Source organism: Coloeus monedula (genome assembly GCF_965178545.1).
Source record: "Coloeus monedula genome assembly, chromosome: 27".
Lineage (NCBI taxonomy): Eukaryota > Metazoa > Chordata > Aves > Passeriformes > Corvidae > Coloeus > Coloeus monedula.
The window spans coordinates 4,412,984-4,432,424 of record NC_138807.1 but is presented as its reverse complement, the minus strand read 5'-3'; the positions used below and the strand labels follow the sequence as shown (position 1 = coordinate 4,432,424).

At 52.3% G+C, this 19,441-nt stretch overlaps 2 protein-coding genes across 6 annotated transcripts in view; both read right to left on the bottom strand.

Annotated features, from left to right (window-relative positions):
* Positions 1 to 2,419: 2,419 nt before the first annotated feature.
* RPS15 (ribosomal protein S15) lies at positions 2,420 to 5,101 on the bottom strand. The gene is made up of 4 exons (XM_082298102.1): positions 5,057 to 5,101; positions 4,641 to 4,726; positions 3,238 to 3,472; positions 2,420 to 2,581 (listed from the first exon to the last, which is right to left on the bottom strand). Exons 1-4 carry the CDS (start codon positions 5,057 to 5,059, stop codon positions 2,468 to 2,470), a joined length of 438 nt encoding a protein of 145 aa, XP_082154228.1. The 5' UTR covers positions 5,060 to 5,101; the 3' UTR covers positions 2,420 to 2,467.
* A 1,754-nt stretch (positions 5,102 to 6,855) lies between these two features.
* Positions 6,856 to 19,441, bottom strand: part of DAZAP1 (DAZ associated protein 1) — a 24,735-nt gene continuing 12,149 nt past the window's right edge. For 3 of the 5 annotated variants that reach the window (XM_082297953.1, XM_082297952.1, XM_082297954.1), the window contains 5 exons: positions 13,957 to 14,110; positions 12,524 to 12,553; positions 11,952 to 12,092; positions 11,023 to 11,205; positions 6,856 to 7,862 (listed from right to left, as the gene is read on the bottom strand). In XM_082297953.1, coding sequence (XP_082154079.1) covers positions 7,690 to 7,862; positions 11,023 to 11,205; positions 11,952 to 12,092; positions 12,524 to 12,553; positions 13,957 to 14,110 — 681 coding nt within the window. In that variant the 3' untranslated portion in view covers positions 6,856 to 7,689. Of the gene's footprint in view, positions 7,863 to 11,022; positions 11,206 to 11,951; positions 12,093 to 12,523; positions 12,554 to 13,956; positions 14,111 to 17,406; positions 17,490 to 19,441 lie in introns of all 5 variants that reach the window. The other 2 variants (XM_082297951.1, XM_082297950.1) reach the window with 1 other exon arrangement.

The window sequence follows — 19,441 nt, the reverse complement described above, 5'->3', positions numbered from 1 at the left end:
GCAGGGCCCCCCCACGCCCCAGGGCGCCCGTGGGAGCCAGCAGGGTGGAACGTGCTCAGGCCAGCAGCCACCTCCCCACCCCCATCCAGGGGTGACTGGGGACACCCCTGCCCGGGGACACGGCACTGGGACCCTTGGGGTGCCCCCTGGGTGGGGCTGACGTGCTGGTTTAGAGGCCGAGGTTTTTCAGGGACCGGTTTGGGAGGTGGATTTAGGGTGCGGATTTGTGGGGAAGGTTCGGGGTGCGGTTTTGGGTGAGGTTTTGGGGCTCCAAGTCTGGGGCTCAGCCCCAATCCCTGGCCCAGCCGCGCTGGGGGAGCATCGGGAGGGGGGGGTCTGCGGGGAGCCGAGCTCGCATCGAGGTGGGGGGAGCTGCTGTCACCCCAGGGAGGACCCCCCCGCCTCGCCCGCAGGATGGGAATGAGATGGGGATGGGATGGGGATGAAGGTGAGGATGGGGACGGGGGGTTCTGCTCTGTCTTCCCCCCCCGCCCGGGGACTCCTCGCCGAGCCCCGGCATTGTCCGGCTTTTGTCCCTGCAGGATGCGGGGGATAAACGCTGCCCGACCCTCTCGATTCGCCCTGAACCCCCTGATCCGCCCTGAACCCTCCTGTCCCCCAATATCCCCCCGATGCTCCTGATCCCCCGGGATGGAGCCGCACCTCCGCCGCGGGGAGGGGGCGCAGATCGGGGCCCCCCCGGTGCATCCAACCCCCCGCAAGCCGAGACCGCACCCCGATCCCCGCCGGCCCCACCGCGCAGCCCCCCCGCTTCCCCCCATCCCTGGCGGCTTCAGCGGCCGGAGCCGCCGCGACCCCCGGGGGGCTCGGGGGGTGCGCGGGGGTGCGGGGGGCAGGTGCGGCCGTACCTCATCCCCGGCGGTGCGGAGCGGTGCGGGGCGGTGCAGAGCGGTGCGGAGCTGGGCGAGGCTCCGGCGCGGCCCCGAGCAGCCGCATCCCGCCCCCGCCCCCCCGCTCCCGGTCGGGATTTTCCAGCGGCGCCGCCGCCGTTAGAGGGCGGCACCGGGGGCTCCCCGCGCTCCCCCCGCGCCCCCCCGGGCTGTGCCGGGCGTGGGGAGACGAGACCCCCAAGGAGGGCTCCGTTCGCCTCCATCTGCCTCTTTTCCAGCCTCCGCAAAAACGCCGGGATCTGCCCGGTCCCCGTGTCCCGGAACGCACCTGCCGCTCCCGACCGGACCGGTCCCTCCAGACCGAACCGGTCCCTACAGACCGAACCGGGCCCCCCCGACCGAACCTATCCCCCCGGAGCCGCCCGGTGCCGTCCCCGTGTCCTTGGGGAGCCGCCCAGGGTGCGGCAGCACCGGCTGAGCCCCGGTGTCCCCCCGGGATGAGCGGGACCCTCACGACGACCCCTCTGCAGCCGATGCCGACCGTGACCGTGGCTTCTGCCGTGTGCCCAGGCCACTGTCACCCACCGAGGCCACTGTCACCCAGCTCCCGGCTAGGGCATCCTGGCCCTCCGGGCATCGCCCCCCGGGGCTGAGGGCCCCCACACGGCCCCAGTGACCCCAGCCCTGTCCCCCCAGAGGCCACCAGCGAGGGTGGGACGAGGACTCTCAAGGTCACGTTGCTTTAACAAAAAGGGACCCAGTGCCAGGGGACCTCCCCCAGAGGACAAACGGCCCTGGCATCACCGGGAATGGGATGCAGAGGGTGTGAGACTCAAAGGGCTGGAGCTGGGCCCCGAGGGACCCCCGAGGGATCCCCAAGGGACCCCGGCCAGCAGCAGGGACAAGCCAAGACCACCCTGGGGACAAATGGTCCGGCTTCACTGCGGGACTTAGCTCTGGTGATGAGCATCGGGTTTCTTGCACTCAGTCCAGGATCATCCACCTGGGATCAACCCCTCTCGGATCACCTCCCTTCCCATCACCCCCTCATCCCTGAGAGCAGTTTCTCCCCCAAAACACCTCCCTCCCTCCCAGCCTGAGCTGCAAATCCCCGGTTCACCCCCCACCTGCTGCCACTCTGTGATCCCAGTCACCAAAATCCTTGGGGATCCCAAATTAGGGACGAGAAAATGGTTTGGGGTTTCGACATCCCCTGATGGGCCTTGGCAGCTCCTCCTGAGACCAAGGCTGGTTCTGAGCCCTGGGAACCTCCCTACCTCCCCCCAATTCCACATTCCTGCATTCCCAGTGTTTATATTAACAAATAAAGTTAAATAGATGGAAATACTGTAAATATAAAAGTGCCATTCCCCACTTCCCAGCAAAGAGCAAGGAATTTCACTCATTCACTAAACCACACGAAGATGAGCTGTTTGCAGCAGGTGCCCATGGAAAGCAGTGCCAAAAGACCTGGGAATACTCAGGAAAACACCCAATCACGGTGGAGTGACGAGTTTAGCACACCCCAGCCCCCCGCCATGGGAAGGGAGAGGCAGGAGACAGATGGATCCAGGCGGAATTTCTTTATTTACACTGGCCAAGGCTCCCTCCTGGTGTTACTTGAGCGGGATGAAGCGGGAGGAGTGGGTGGCACCGATGCCAGGCCGGCCGTGCTTCACTGGCTTGTACGTGATGGAAAACTCGCCCAGGTAGTGGCCGATCATCTCGGGCTGCAAGAGGAGAGACCCGTGCTAGGGACAGCGCTGGGGGCACAAGAACATCCCCTCCCATCCCCATCCCAGTGCTGGCAGGAGCCTGGCACAGCTGGTTATTCCAGCTGGGATCCTCCCACAGTGCTTTGATGTGGAGCCAGAGGGGCTCCCCCCAGTTCAGCCCCTCCCGGGAGAGGTGACACAGAAACCACAGGGGCATTTGTGCCCTTCCAGGTGGGATTTAATGCCAGGTAGGAGCAGGAAATGGCATTTAATCCCACTGCTGGTATCAAGTGACACAACCCTGGGGGTTATTCCACTCTGGGGAAAGCTCAGGGATCTGTTTCATCCAGAAGTGCAGCCGGCGGGCTGGGAGCCAGGGCTGAGCACATGGATCACTCCACAGCTATTTCAGTGCTTCAGAGCCACACTGAGACCCCTGTGGGAGCTGCCCCTCCCTGCGATGTCACCTCCAGGTGTCCCTCTGAGCCAGCCCTGCTCCAAGGAGCATCCTGGAGCCCCAAGATGTCACCTCCAGGTGTCCCTCTAAGCCAACCCCACTCCAAGGAGGAGCTTGGACCCCTCCCAGGCACAGGGAACGAGTAAGATTTTACGAAGAGAGTTGGAAGTGAACACCCCGAACGCCGAGCACAGATGGCCAGGCCCCAGCTCACCTTGATCTCCACCTGGTTGAAGGTCTTGCCATTGTAGACGCCCACCATGCTGCCCACCATCTCGGGCAGGATGATCATGTCCCTCAGGTGGGTCTTCACCACCTCGGGCTTCTCCATGGGCGGCGCCTCCTTCTTGGCCTTGCGCAGGCGCTTGAGCAGCGAGTGCTGCTTGCGGCGCAGGCCCCGGTTCAGGCGCCGCCGCTGCCGCGCGCTGTACAGCTGCATCAGCTGCTCGCTGCCAAAAGGGGACAGGGACGGCTCAGGGGACACCCCAGGGATCCCAAACCCAGCCTGGGGAGAGCACGGAGACCCCCCCAGGCACAGAGTGAACCAGACAGAGCCTGGGGTACAGCCCCAGGACACAGTGAGGGATCGCAAACTGAGCGTGGGGGACCCCAGTGCAAGGACCCCCACCCCACAGGGACCCCAGAATGAGCCTGGGGGCATTCCCAGGGACCCCCAAGTGAGCCTGGGGAATGGCCTGGGGCGACCCCTCAGGGCCCCACAGCCACGGTGTTACCCTGATGCAGGCTGGGGTACAGCCCCAAGAGACGCTCAGGCATCCCGAACTGAGCCTGGGAAGCAGCCCAGGGACACCCCCAGAGACCCCACATTCACAGTTACCCACACTGAGCCTGGGGTATAGCCTCGGGAGACCCCCAGGCACCCCAAACTGAGCCTGGGGAACTCTCAAAGACCCCACAGCCAGAGAGTTACCCAGACAGAGCCTGGGGTACAGCCTCAGGTCAGAGTCAGGGATCCCAAACTGAGCCTGGGGAACTCCCAGAGACCCCACAGCCAGAGAGTTACCCAGACAGAGCCTGGGGTACAGCCTCAGGTCAGAGTCAGGGATCCCAAACTGAGCCTGGGGAACTCCCAGAGACCCCACAGAGTTACCCAGACAGAGCCTGGGGTACAGGCCCCAAAGACCCCCCCAGGGCCCCACACCCAGTGTTATCCAGACTGAGCCTGGGGTACGGCCTGGGGACACTCCCAGGGACCCTAAACTGAGCTTGGGGTAAGTCCCGGAGAGACCCCCAAGGGTCAAGTTAAGCCAGGGGAGTGGTCTGGGGTGACCTCGGAGATCCCAAATTCAGCCTGGGGTACAGCCCCGGAGAGACCCCAAACTAACAGCGGTACCCGAGCTGAGCCCGGAGCGCGGCCTCGAGGAGCTCCAGGGACCCTACACCCACAGCATCACCCGAACTGAGTCTGCAGCAGGGCCCCGGGACCCCACACTGACGGTGCCACCCACTGCGGGACTTTAAACAGCGCAAAGAGCAGTTGCTGAACACCTAAACCTCCCGTTATTGCCGGTATTTGAACACAACCTGAGTATGGGGCAGGAACAGCCCCCCGAGCCCCAAACCCCAGCCCGGGGGGCTCCCGGTGCCAGCCCTTACTAGGACATGTCGAGCAGCTGGTCCAGGTCCACCCCGCGGTACGTGAATTTCCGGAAGGTTCGCTTCTTCTTCTGCTCTACCTCCGCCTGCAGCGGGAGAGGGGGGTCAGGGGATTCAAGGCCGCCCGGCCCCGCGTTCCCCACCCCGCACACGGGAAGGCCGCGGCCCCACCGAGCTCCGCGGGGCGCCCAGGCCGCTCCCTCCCCTCAGCCCCGTTCCCGCCGCGCTGGGCCCGGTCCGGCCGGGGCGCCCACGGTCCCCGCAGCGCCCCGGGGAGGCCCATTCCCCGCCCCCCAGGGAAGCCCCGAGCCCCGGGCAGCGCCGCGGCGGCGGGTGGGACTCGGATGGCGGCGGCTGGGACTCGGATGGCGGCGGATGGGGCCCGATGGCGCCGGCGGGGCCTCCCCCGCACCCACCATCTTGGCCGGGGCTGCTCGGAAAGGCCGCGCTCGCGCCGGAAGCGGCGGATCTCGCGAGAGCGGCGGGGGCGGGACGGGCGGGGAAGCAGCGCTTCCGCCCTCACTCCCTTAAAGGGGCCGCGGCCGGGGACAGCCCGGGGACGCCGCAGGGACCTGTGCGAAGGACGGAGCCTCCTCTTCCCCCCTGAACCTGCTCCTCGCCATCCGGGGAAATCTCAGGTTCCAATGTAAACCGCTCCTTCCCGCTGGCCCAAGGTAGGACCCGGCAGTGACGGGTCAGAGTCCCCTGGATGGCACAGCCACACGGACAGCCTGGACCTCGCAGCCACTCCGGGCCAGCTTTGAGCATCCCTCATCCTTTTGGAAGCCACCTTCGTCTTTCACTCGTGGATCTTCAACTTCCCACGGGAGCCAGCGGCTCTTGCGGCTCGGGCTGCGGGTTGAAGTGAGGACACAGAGCAGAACCGGCTCGTTCGGCACCGGCCGATCCGGTTTGGCCTCCGGCAGGAGGTTCCAGCACATCGAACGGCCCACACGGACCTTGAAGAGCTGGTTCTGCGCAGAAGGGATCCAAATCCAAAGGCTTTTATCCCAGAAGAAGGGTAAAGATGTTGGGTGTCCTCCATTGCATGCGTCCCTGAGGCTCCAGGGTGGTGCTGTACCATTGCCACGGGGTTTCACACACGCTGAGAGAGGCGAGGCGGTCTCAGAAGTGACACCTGCACAAACATCGCTGGAGCAGCGCCTGTTCCAGCAGGAATGTTGAGCTCATGGATGTAACAGAGCAAGGAGCAGAGCCACAAGGATTCGAGAACAGAGGATTCACAGCGAGCAGAACCAGAGCCACACAAAACACAAAATACCCTCTGAACTGATCCACGTCCTGCCAGGAGCGACTCAGTGACTTCCACATCACAGACACATCCCAACCTCCCCAGTTCCACCTCCATTACACCAGGGAGGGCTAACGAGCACAGACACAGCCCCCGGGGAAGGATCTGTGGGCAGGATTGGGGGATGCCCTTGAGCCAAGGGACACTTCCACCTCAGACAGTTCCTTTCTCACGGCTCAACCCCCACATTTCAGAGCCAAACCCTGGGGTGATAGTCCAGAAGACCCAAGGCAAAGTTACAGACACTGATATCCACTGAAGATGCTGATAAATCCATAAATTACCCGGTTTTCTGCAGTGCCTTGAGGGGAAGGGTGAAGAGCAGCATTTGTGTCACTGCCACCATCATGTGTGACCCAACACGGGGACAGGCCAAGGCCTTTAGGGGCCCTTCATCAGGTCAGATGTGATGGAGGCTGGAGCCCTTCACGAGGACACCTCCTCCACCTCAGGTTGGAACCCCTCACAGCTCAGATGTGATCCAGATCAGAGCCCTTCATCAGGTCAGATCTGATCCAAGTCAGAGCTCCCTCACCACATCAGATCAGATCCAAGCCAGAGCAAAGCCCCTTCACCAGGACAGCTCCAATCCAGGCTGGAAGATCCTTCACCTGGTTGGATCCACTCCAAGTCTGAGCCCTTCACTGGGATGGATCTAATTCAGGTTGGAGCCCTTCACCAGGTTGGATCCATTCCAGGTTGGAGGATCCTTCCCAGGTCAGATCCCATCCAGGCAGGAGTGGCTCCCCGGCTGTGCCACCTGCTGGGGTGGGACACACACAGTGGCATCAGAGGCACAGCAAAGCTGCCCCTGAGGGAAGGGAACTCCCAGGACTGCCAAGGGACTTCTCTGGAAAACCCACACTCACAAAAGCAAAAAAAACCAGAAAAATGGAGACAGGCTGGTGTTTCTAATCCAAAGGTTCTTGTCTTTATTCAAACCAGGGCTCAGCACTGCTCAGTGCCAAACGCACCAAAACCTTTTTGCCTGAGGGAAATCTACATCTCGACAAGGCCTCCGGAGCCCCGCGGCATTCCGAGGGGTGGGAAGCACGGAGCCCAGAGCCAGCGCTCCCCAAGTGCCTCTGTGCGTCCGCAGCTCCTGCGCCTGCCCTGGCCCAGCTCTGCCCCCCCAGAACAAACAGCAAAATACACTCAGTAGGTTTCTGTCAACTCCCAGAGTTTCGGAACCCTCCGCCCCAGCGCTGCCGTGGGGAGGGAGGGAGGGAGGGGCTGCAGCTCTTCCCCCACCTCCGACAGCGCTCACGGAAACCCTGTTTTAAATTAAAAAATAAGCCAGCATACATAGTAGAAAATTTCTCTTAAAAATTTCACAATCTGTAAATGTATATATTTTTTTTTCTTTTAAACATAAAAGTTTACAATATACGGTAAAACAAAGGCTCAGGAAAAATAATTTCAAAAAAAAGAAACCTGAAGTTTTGAATTAAAGCTGAAGACATTTTTAAAACCCTGTAATTTGAACCAGTGACATTTTCTTTATTTGTGCTGATGGGTTAGAGAAAGGAAAATCTTTAAAAACTGCAGTCCAAACACCCACAGCTCTGCCTTCAGAAGCCATCTGCCCCCACCCCCCCCCCCCCCCCGAAAAAAATTGTTGTTAGGTTTTTCTTCCATCAAGTAATGTGATTGTCACAAGTTCAGAAGTCTGGGATCCCGGGGTTCAGCTGGTCCCAGAGATCCGTGTGGACAGCACTCCCTGATTGCCAGCCCAGGCTAGCGCCGGTAGGGATGGAATCCTTGCACGTTGTGGTTCTGTCCCCGGCCGAAGCCGCTGCCTCCGGCCGGGGGGCCGCTGGATGGCTGCACCGAGGGGCCTCCGTAGGGAGGGGGCTGCTGGCTGGGATCAGAGAAACCTTGTCCAAACCCACTCAAGTCTTGTCCATACCCTGGGGAGAAGGGAAAGGCACAGGATGAGCTTCCAGGAGCAGCCACAGGCGTGAATCCCATGCCTGGACGCCGCTCCCTGGCGGGAACACACCCCAGAACAACGTCCGGCAGAAGCGGCAGCTCTGGGTTCCTGCAGGGATTCACCTTCCTCGCAGAGGAAAGGGGCAAAAGGCAGAAGGGAACCGGTGTGCAGGAAGGGAGGGCTGTGTTTGGGGTAATCCCAGCCAGACAGGCAGTTCAACCATCTGGTCACAGCTTTGGGGTGGCTCACAGGGGGTGCTTGGGAGCAGTTTCATTTTGGGTTGGGTTTTTGATTGGCTAAAAGCTGTCAGATTCAGCACAGGTAAGAGATGTAGGCAGGAAGTTTTCTCTGAAATATCCCAGTGCCTCAGACTGAGGGTGCAGTTGTAAGATTTTGGCTTTGCCCACTCAGCTCCATCACCTGGACACTCAAAAACCTTCCTGCACTGAACAGACAACCCTAAAATTCCCTTTCAAATCACACGTAAATATTGGGACCCGCACCACAGACCACTCTGGAGTGAGCAGAATTTAGGGATGGGGGAAAAAAAAAGGTTTTCTTTCCAAGAAAAAATACTGGCTGGAATTCCTGCTACCAACACAAAATTTACAACTTGATGTAAATTAAGACAACTGAGGAATTGAGAAATTTAATTCAAATTCCCGTAATTAAATATGACTCTTAATCCTGGCATCAGTGCCAGCCTCTGCTCTGAAAGATGCTATTAAGGCTCCTAATTACCAAGAGCATTTCTGCAGTGCTGCCTCTCTCTGTGCAGGCTTAGAGCAGGTTTAACTCTCTTAATCCCAAACAAAGTCTCTTAGCACATCTTCAGCAGTTCAATTTCAAGCTCTGCCTGTCCCTCAGGACTTGCTGGCACTAATGAGCACTAAAACACAGCAAGCTCAGGCTCTGGGAGCTCCAAATGCTCCTCCTGGCATTTGTTCAGACACAGATAAGCAGGCGCCCAAAACTACAATGGAATTGTTTGCCAAGGAGTGAGGCAGGGAGTGGAAAAACACAAACCTCGAGTTGCTCTCCCTGCACACGGTGCTGCAAACCACAGCTCATCACAGGGCTCCAGTTGTTTGTGACAAAGGGAACCCACAGCCCACCCCTGCACAGCCACTCAGGACTCTCTGCCTTCCCTGCTTGCCATCCCTGGGTTGGCTCCAGCCCCTCTGCTCCCCCTGGGGCTGTGCCAGTTGTACGGTTTGAGTGTCTGGCTCCAGAATCTGAGCCCGCATCCATTACCGGGATAAAGCCTGGCCAGGCTTTGGGGTGAATGGTGGCAGGCACAGCTCAGCTGTGGGGTTTCACCCAGCTAAGCTGGCACAGCTGAAGAGCTGCACTGCCCTGACACAAAACCCCAACATCTGAGCTCTATTCCTGCCTCTCACCCTCCCCAACAGCCCCAGAACACCGGTGAATTTTCCCAGGAGCTGCCTGAGGCTCCTCCTCCCTGCTCAGCCTGACCTCAGGAGTGGAGGCAAAGCTTTGGGGTGTGGCCTGAAGGGTCTGGAGCAGAGAAACCCAGCCGAGAGACCCCAGGGGACTGCAAGGACAAGCCTCAAGAGCGCCCTGCAGGGAGATAATTAATTTTTAATTATTTTATATTAATGTAATTAATTAATTTAATTTTGCAGGGTGAGTGCTAGTGCTGACACTCATCCCGGGTGCACACGCAGCAGCATTTAGGACACTGCCCAGCCTGGGTAAACCTTACAGTGCCTTACACTGACCAGGGAACTCCATGGCTCTTTAAAGCCCACAAAACTTTACATATTTACATAAATATATGCAAATCAGGGACACTTCCAGGGATGGGGCAGCCACAGCTTCTCTGTAAAACCTGTGCCAGGGCATCACCAGTCTCACAGTGAAGAATTTTTTCCTAATATCCAATCTAAACCTGCTCTTTTCCAGCTTGAAGCCATTCCCCTTGCCCTGCCACTACAGCTCCACATGAAGAGTCCTCCATGAAATTCTTCTCCATCAGATTCTTCCTAAACGTCCAACACATCACAAACCCTGGCTCCCCACTGCCTGTGCAGGATTTATACTTTGTTTAGTAGGGTTCAACCCCCTTCAAAAAGAACCTGCAAAGAGCCAAGTTCTGGCAGAACAAGAAAAACTTCCTCAAGTCACAAGGGCAAAAACTATCCATGAAATCATCTGTGTTTGTAAGAAACAAATGAAAAAACATTTCAAACTCATCAACATCAGAACCTGCTGCTTTACAAATATATCTCAAAAGCTCATCTTTCTTCAGAGGCTGCTTTACATTGCTGGAACTATGAATATTATCTATTTAAATAAATTTTGTGTTCATCTCACAGCAGTTTCTGCAGGAACTTGAGGCAGCACTACCACATGGAGAACGTGTTCCAGCAGTGAACAGCCTGCATCCATGGGGCTGCTGCATGAAAAATCCCCTTCAGAAGTGAAAACTGACCAATCACAATCCCTAAAAAAAACCCCCAGTAGTCCAGAGCTCTTTGGAGAGATCTCTGCAGAGATCTTCAGAGAGCAGTGCTCAGAAACAGGGCTGAGAAGAGCAAGATGAGAATGAGAATTCCCTCTGAGCTCCCACAGGGAGCAGCAGCAGCAATTTTACTCTGGAGCACAGGCACTTGTTTAGCAATTTGAAGAATTTATTTTTTGTAGTTACCTACAGAACACAACAAAGCTTTGCACAGAACTACACCTCCAGAGAGATGGGGAAGGAATGGGAAAAGGGAGGAAAAGGCACCACTTTGGATCCTTACACATGCACTGCCTGTCTCCATGCTGCTCTTCCTCTTAAAGTCTGTTCTCCAAAGTCTGGAGACACAAAAAAAAGTTCACTACAAGCTCAGTGAAGCTCTTGGAGTGGGAAGTTTTAGATACAGGTTCGGGGAGAGTGGAAACCAGGAATTCATCCTGGCAGCACAGAAGCCCCTGAAGGTTATTTTACAGCACAAAAGCAACACTTTGGAGGTAAGAAAATTCCCTCTGGCTAGAATATTGCACAATTTAAGGATGGCTTGAGCTGGTGGGAGCATTCCCATCCTGGAGAAGTGCCTGTAGCAAACTGTGTCCAACACTCTGTACCCAAGAATGAAGGGAAAGGGGATAAAGTTCCAGCAGTTACTCACCAAACTGACTGTAAGGGAATTCTGGCTGAGCAGTCGGGGGTTTGCTCATGTCCTGAGTTGCCTGAGATGGTGGTGGTGGTGGAGGAAAAGCGAGTGGTGCTGCCCCTGGAGTGGCAGGTGGAGGGGGGACTCCAGGGGGGGCAAACTGGTCAGGTGGAGGAGGCGGAGCACCATAACCAAAACCTGAAAGGACAGAACAGGTGAACACCAACGTCCTGCTTGGTTTAAATGTTTAAAAATATTTCTAAGTCTATTAAACCCCAGGTGTTTGTGCACGTTTACACACTGGTCACCCCTACGGCTCAAAAACCTCAGGAACTCACCTTGCACAGGCAGGAGAAATGTCCCCCCAAAGGCTGCAGCAGCCAGCACAGGGAAAGGGATAAAGCAGAACTGGGGACCAAACTCTGTGCTCACACTAATGTGAGAAATAAGGAAGCTGTATTATCCAAGATTTTAGGAGGAAAAAGTATCTCGAGATAACTGGGTGCTATTTTCCACCTTCTTCTTTAAACCAGGCTTGTTACAGACTTTTGAAAAGTGGCCTGAGAGGCAGGTGCTAAAATCCAATTTATATTTCCAGTCCCAGTTATGACCTTAATTCCTTAAGCTCCTCCAAAAAACCCTGCCTGTGTTTGGCCCAGGTCACCAGCAGTGAGCTCTAAGTTTTCTCTGAGATGTCCTAACAAGGGTGCACAATGTATCTGAATTTATTTAGCAACACAGATTTGAACTAGAGAATAGAAATGATTACTGCATCCAAGAAAAGAATACTACTGTCCTTAATTATAGCTCAGAATATATAATCTGGGAAAAATAATTAAGGATAGGTGAAACACAGGGGGAAAATCCAAGTTCAGCAAATGATGAGGAAAAGGTGAAAGCTGAATTTGGAGCTGGATGTGCTCCAGCTCCTGGGGGTCACTTACTAAATGGTGGAGGGGTGCCATAGCCCTGTGGAAATCCTTGTGGAGGCGGGAATCCGCCGGGAGGTGTGGAGACAATGTATGAGGTAAATGGTGGTGGTGGGGGAGGAGCTCCTCTGCCCGGAGGAGGGGGTCCATATCCACCTGGAAAAGGAAGAGAAACCCAAAAACTGAAGCAGATGAATACCAAGGGCTGCTGCTGGAGTCAGCTTCCTCTAGGACGGCGTAAGGCTTTTGGGTGGATTTCAAATGCAGGCTCAGCCTTCTCTGAATCCTCACTTTGGGAATTATTTGTCCTCCAAGTATCCCCACTGTAAATAATTGCAGTTCAGCATGTAATCCCTTGATAACAAATTAATGTGGCTGGAACAGCAGCATGTGTGTCAGCTCCCATTACTGAGCTGCTAAGAATCCACTGTCTTCCCCTTCATTCTTCCAGGACAAATTCAATCAAGCTTTTAAATGTAGGCTAAATCCTACAGAAATCCAGAAATCACTGTGAATGCTTAAAGAAGCTGTGCCTGTGCTCGGGAGGATTTTTTCCTTGCAGAATTGGTCCCATATAATGTACTTACCAATTGCCTGTCCAGCTGGCACCCACATCCCTACAACAGAACAAAAAAAGAGCCTTAGACATCACCGAAAGCTGTGCACTCTGGAGCAGGGATGATGCAAGAGGAAGGATTTGGCTCTGGGATAGACTGGGTATCCTCCCCATGTCCCTTACAGAGCTATTTTTATGGCCCAAGCAACATTGTGGGACTATTTCTGAATGTGCAATTCTGGAAAGACTCTGAATCATTCAGCAAATGACACTCAGAAGAGACAGCAGTTCCCAAACCCAAATCAGATGGAGCATTCGAGAGCTGCCACATCCCAAGTACAAGAAACTATAGTAGTAGAGCAAACAAAACCCTGGAGAATCCCAGCAGATTACACATCCAAGAGATTCTTAATTTACTACCAAGTTTATCTGAGTTATTTTTGCAGTTTTTGAAGCATAAAAAAGCCTTTCCCACCCGTTGTGCAGCGCTGAGATTGAAGGATAAATGTGCTCGTGTCTGACATTAATCTTTCCAGGAGATCAGATATCATTTTCCCTACTAATCACTGCATGGAAAATAATGGGAGTTTCTCCGTTTGCAGATTAGCACATCTGTGCACAATGTCAACCCTCAGCTGCAGCTTTCAAGTTAATCAGCACCGTGGGGAAATGAGCAATCCCTGTGCTGCACTTCCATCCATCCAAGCAGGGATGGAGCAGCCACGCTCTCTCCAGCCCCCCAGGTGAACATTTCTCATCTCTCAGTCACAGCAACTCAATTATCCCGCTGTATTTCTCCAGAAGTTATCAAAATTGTCTTTGGATGAACTCAGTGTATTTATCCTGCCTTTGGACTCTCGGGGGGGTTGCAGCCATCAAACCCAGGCACGTGGCTGCTCCCGAGCCCCGCAGGGCTCCTGGTGTACACTGCACCAGAGCTGCCTGGTGCTTTCCCAAGCTACATTAAGCAATAAAATCCAAAGGCAAGGCCATCCATTTTCCCCCTCATCCCTTTCAGATTTTCCTGATAACTTCCTTTGAAACTGTCTCATCCTTGAAAAGTCATATTTCAACCAAATTTGTCATTGGGGCCTCGCTCCATAGCTGGAGTCACACCTGCAGTGTTCCCAACACCTTCTCTGAGTTCCCCCAGCCCATGGAGATTCCATGTGGGGAGAGGCAGATCCAAAGGGAACAGGTGAAACACAGCTGGGACATGTGCCAGACCCAGCACAACCCGCTGCCTTCTGCCACTGAAACGGATTTTTGGGAAAAACAGTGAAAAAACCTTAGGAAGGACTGAGGAAGGGGTGGAAATTTCCTCCTGCTGACAGTATCCAGCAAGGAGATAAACCTGGGAATACCATCTAGGCCAGAAAACCAAAGTGCAGCGAGCTGAAGAGGCCGGAGAGGTGACAGCAGAGGCTGGAGAGGTGGCAGCACCCTGGGCAGGGTGGGCAGTACCTTGGGGGCCGTATCCCTGCTGCCAGGTCGGAGGGGGCTGCCCTGCCCAGCCGTTGGCAGCGCTTGGCATGATCCTGCTTCCCCACTGGCTGGCCCCCGGCGGCCCCGGAGTTTGGCTCTTGCTATCCCGAGGCTCGGCGCGTTTCACCTCCACCTAAACAAACAGAGGCAGCGCTCAGGAGGGCTGGGGGGGCCCCTGCACCTCCCGTCCCCTCACACACACCCGCAGTTACACTTAAGACTACACTTAGCATCTTATGACTTATGTCTAAGTACTTAATTATTAAAACTTAAGGCCAGTAATTTACAATGTTTCTCAGGTACAGTGTAGGTGATGGTAAGACATTACAAGTCCTACTGTCGAGGGATTCCGAGAAAAGCATCCTACAAATCACTTCAGTCTCGTTGGCTTTAATCTTAAAACAGCAGTACCCTCTTACAGCAGCTCTGCACTTAAAACAGCTGAATTTGTACATTAATGACAGACTGATTTCATGTTCAAGGCAGGAGATACAAAGATGATGTTTTCAGTTAAAAAAAACCAGGATTTTGAGTGAAGAGGCTGCTCTGAAAAAGGGTACTAATGCTTTAACCAAATATGTTTGGGGTCCATTTGGAAGTGACAGTTTAACCCACCCCAACTAACTGCAATTTCAGCTCTGCTCATACCTGAGAAACACACATATTTTGATATTTTTTTTGGTATTGTTTTCTTCTTTTTTTTTTTTTTTTTAAACTTAAGATTTTATTTAAATGTCTAATGGAAGATAAAGACTTACCTTCCCCAGGCTAACGCTTAAAGAATCTCAATTAACTCAAACAATGTCAGAGGGAATGGATGTGATAAGAGAATCTTACATTACATCTAACAAAAAAGTAAACAAACATGCAAGTAATAAAAATGGACAGTTGAGTCAATAAGAAGCAAATCTTCATACTGTGTTAAGTCAGTGACAAAACCCCTCCTGTTTTAAAAATTAGTAAGCCACAGTGCTTAACTTATTTCATTCCAAGATAAAATGTCCTAGTGTTCCCAGCCATGGAATAAGTGCATTTGACCTACTTAAAATAAGCTGCACATTCAACATAAACCTCTCAAAAAAAAAAAAAAAAGAAAAAAAAGAAAAATCCAGTTCTGATTTAATGAAACCCTCTCAGCACTTGCTGAATTCGAGGCTTTTTTTTTATTCCATGATTAATTTTAATGGGTGCCAGAGTACAAAGAAAATAAATCTCAATCATCAATGGGCCTGAGTAGTATGGAAAATAAAAGTATTCAGAATTCTTCCTGCCATGTCTTAAAAGCCATTCATGTCGGAGAACAAACAGGAAACAGGCACAAGGCAAGGACAAAGCCCCCCATGCCCCCCCCGCCGATGCCCCAAGGACATGAGACATGACAGTAACCAAATCTCTGTCAGCTCAAGGCCCTTCCAGAGAGGAACCAAGGGAATTTTTCAAAGGACTCAAATTAATGAGTCTTAACACATTTGCCTTGAGGGAATTTGGTTATTGCTTACAAAAGCAGAGGCCTTCTTGTAATTTTAAATCCCCCCCCCCCTTTCAACAACATATGGATTCATTTCAGCAATACCTTTTTAATTACCAAAAAGACAGATACCATTTTTAAAGCAGGCATGATTAGGCAGTGAAGGAGAGAGCAGGGGATCTGGAGCTCATTAATCCTTGTGGAAGAATCCCATTAATTTTTCAGTGCGCACTTGGAAGCAGGGAACTGCCAAACTGAGGACTGAAAATTCCCTGTGCAATAGGGAGGTTCAAATTCCACACCTGCCTAAAGTCCAGCTTACCCCAAGAACTGAGGGTAGCTCTATTACTCTAAGCTAAAAATCCCTGAATCCTGGTTTGTTTTTTCTTTTTGTCACTGAAAGTGGGGAGAAAAAAAAGGGCAAAAATAGATGATTTCAGTTTGGAATTGGGTTTGTTTGGGGAATGCTGAGAACTCTGAGTCTCAGTGCTGTGTTCCAAAGCCAGCAGCAATGAGGTGACATCTGGAGGCTCACACTGGGCTCTTCACCCTCTCCCAGCACCTCGTGGATGTTTATCCTTTGTTCCCATTTAGATCTGCTGCTCTGTGGGATCAGCTCCCACTTCAGTGGCTTGCTGAAGGCAATTCCAAGGGCAGATCAGGGAATACTGGTGGGATACAGGTGATCCATACACACCCCCATGTGATTTACTGCATCTGCTCACACCTGGCAGCGTCACCAGGAACTAAGAACTGATGCTCTGGATCCCCACAAGCACCTTCCTTTGTTTCCATGATCAGGAAATCACCCAGCCCTCCACCCCAAAACAAGTTCACAGGAATTAAAGGCATTCTATAGTGTAAAATGAACCAGAACTCCACTGATATGCAGAACGTGTCCCCTGCTAGCTAAGGGAAGGCTTATGAAATATCAGCACATAAAAGACTTTAAAGACAATTAAAAACTCATACAATGCAATAATTAAAGGAATGTGAGAATCTTCTGTGTCTCCCTGAACCCCCTCACTCCAGGTTTAGCAGTTTTAACAATTTCCTTTAAAAACTGGATATACCATAAAGCTGCAAGGACTTAAATTTACCAGAATTTCCTGTGGTTCATGTTTCTTTAAATTATTCTTTTCTCTCTACATAAAACTTGGGTCTCCTGCAACAATTTATTTTGCTTTTAGGTTGGGTTTTTTTCTTGGTTTTTTTTTCCCCACAGGTAGAAACATGTTCCTTGCTGAGTAACATCAAAAGGAGCCTAAAAACTTCCTCCCTATCCAACACCCGTTTGCTGACAACACAGTATGAAGATGAAACAACCAGAGGTCACTTAACTGCATTGTGGTTAAATACTATATAGAGTACGTGGGTTGGTATCAAAGTTTCACAGTAAGTGACCCAATTTTTTAAAAAACCAATCCTTCAGGATGTTTTTTTTTTCCCTTTTTCTTTTAAAGTTTAAGAATATATAAAGCAGATTGTCTCACACCACCTCGAGATTTGAGTATCAAGTACACATCTGAAGGAGTGGTATCTTAAACCAAGCCTTGAACAACTCGGATTTCACTGGGATTCTGCTTTTCCAACAGCTGGAAATCACTGGTTTCTCTCCTTGCATCACAGCAGTGCTCAAAGCAGACACAGTGAGCACCAGTTCATCCCAGTGCGAGCTCTGCTCAGCCAGAGCAGCCCCCAGGTCTGTAAACACAAGGCCTCACCCCAAGCAGAGCCCACAGCCTGAATCCTCAGGCTTCCAAGCCCTCCCTTCCTCAGGCTGCCCCCATCCTACCTGCCCTCCTCCAGCAAACTCAGACTTTCCCCACCTTCATGGATAAAGCCTTGAATTTGGACTGCTGTGCTCCCCCATCAACGATTAAGTTGGATTCCCCAGTGAAATCGCTCGTTGCCCAAGACTTGGTTCTTTCTTAAGGTAAAATAAAACTACAACTACACACTTTTTTGCCCATGATGTCGTGAAAATGCATGTTGACAGCCTGGTCCACTGATTGTTCGTCCTCGAAAGTAATAAATCCAAAACCTAGCCAACGACGAAGAGTGAATCAAGGTAGCAGGGTGTTGTGACACAAAACAGGATGATGAACAGTATTAGGGGCAGACCAAGGGTTCAAGCAGGGGTTTCAGATAACGACACTTGTGTTCAATTGGCAAAAACTCTGAGGAAATTGCAATGGATACTTCCTGTGGTGAGGCTTTAGTGCCTCGTCTCGATTGCGCACATGCAGCTTCAAACTGAGCTCGTTAACCGGCTTTTAATTTGATTTTATTCCTCATCCACCTACCAGGAAATGGAAAAAAACTGCTAAAATCAAAATACTTGTGGGACAGCAGATTAAAGTCAAGCAACTTTGCTGCTCCTCCCTTTGATTCAGCCTAATTTCCCAAGGAAAACCTATCATATATCCCTGTTCCCCAAAGCTGCAAAGCAACTTCCTCCCAATCCCTTAGCCCAGCTTCAAGTTAGGGAATATTTTCCGTGGAAAATAAGAAAGTTGGGTTTGAAATGTAGCTGTTAAAGCATGAGAAATTTTACCACTCCATGGATGAATGAGAAGCTTCAGAAACTAACAACCTACATCAGAGGTTCTCAAGTTTTCCACACCTTGGAGAAAAATCGTGGAACAGGTGTTACTCCTTCCCAACACAGCAACCCCTGTGAGGTGTTGCTCACACAGACCGTGGTATTGCTGCCACGTCCTCAATTTCATTTATTTCTTGTATTTCCTGCTGGTTTTCTTTTGAAAATCTACACAACTTCCCAGCCCTTTTTGTCCCCAACTGCTCCAGCTCGCCATGGGTGGCTCATTCCCTTCCACCTGACCACAGCCCTGGCTGGTGGCAGCTCAGCTGGATCCAGCAGCTTTTGATGCTTGCAGAAAACTCTGGAAAAGGAGGCAAAGCTTCCCTTTTGGAGGTCACTCTGAGAACCACTGCACATAGGTTGTAGCTGCTGATACAGCCGAGAGAGTGGCAAAATAGTGGTTAATCCCCCAGGACACGGCGGCTGCTTCATGCCATCACCCACTGGCTGCTGGTGGGGACAACCCAGGGCAGGGAGGGACACATGCAGTACAGGAATTGTGCCATTCTTTGGATTAGCTACGGGGGGGAAGGGGGGAGAGCAATAAAAATTAGAAAAGAAACCCGAGGTGCGGCGTGGGAAGCGTTTATGGAACATGGATGCGGTTCTGCTTTTCTGAAACCCAAGATTTCCCCCTTGGTTTGCGTTTTGCTTTGCAGCTAGTGCTGACAGCAGCCAAATCTTGCTCTAAAGCGTTACAGAATACAGGATCTAGCACAGGAATGTCTCTCCACGCTTATCCAACTGCGTTGGGTAAGCCCAAAGAGGCCTAGTGTAGAGAAAGTTTATATATATATATATAAAAATACACAAAGATACAGGCCAAAATAGATTCCAGCAGGTCAAATTCTGCTGTCAGCAACAAGAGCAAAAGACATCACTAAAATAAACTGAAAATAAAAAGGAAAAAACTTGGCATTTCCCACACACAAGAGACTGGCAGTATAAACGAAGTTTTGTGGAGCTGTGATGAAAGCAGCCTCGAAGCTGAGAGCAGCATTTCATCACAATATATTTGTCTGAGTTAACCAGAAATCCAAGTGTTGGAGCCAAAGGAAAAGTGTTTGTATTTAAATCACGTTTAGTATTCCAGCCTTTGTCTAAAAAGAGATGGGAAAGAAAAACAGTGGATTCCATCTGTATGTGAAGGTTGTTGTTCAATTCGATTCCAAAGCCAAAGGAGGGGAACAGATTGTGGGATGGGGTTGAGGGGTGGAAGAAGGAGAGCAAGAGGTCACTGAGGAAAGCAGCAAATAAATTTTTAAAAGGGGATTTAAAAGGGCCAGACATCACAAGATAAGGAAGAGTGAAGAAACCAGAGTAACACAGCAAAACTCCAAGGTGAAGTTTTGAGCAGAAGTGATGAAACCCACCACCCACAGCTTTAGTTT

Coding starts and splice junctions, on each gene's coding strand:
- RPS15 (XM_082298102.1), bottom strand. Junction 3,473..4,640: donor CAGCTGCTCGACATGTCCTA/GTAAGGGCTGGC, acceptor CCCTTTTGGCAG/CGAGCAGCTGATGCAGCTGT. Junction 2,582..3,237: donor TCAACCAGGTGGAGATCAAG/GTGAGCTGGGGC, acceptor CTCCTCTTGCAG/CCCGAGATGATCGGCCACTA.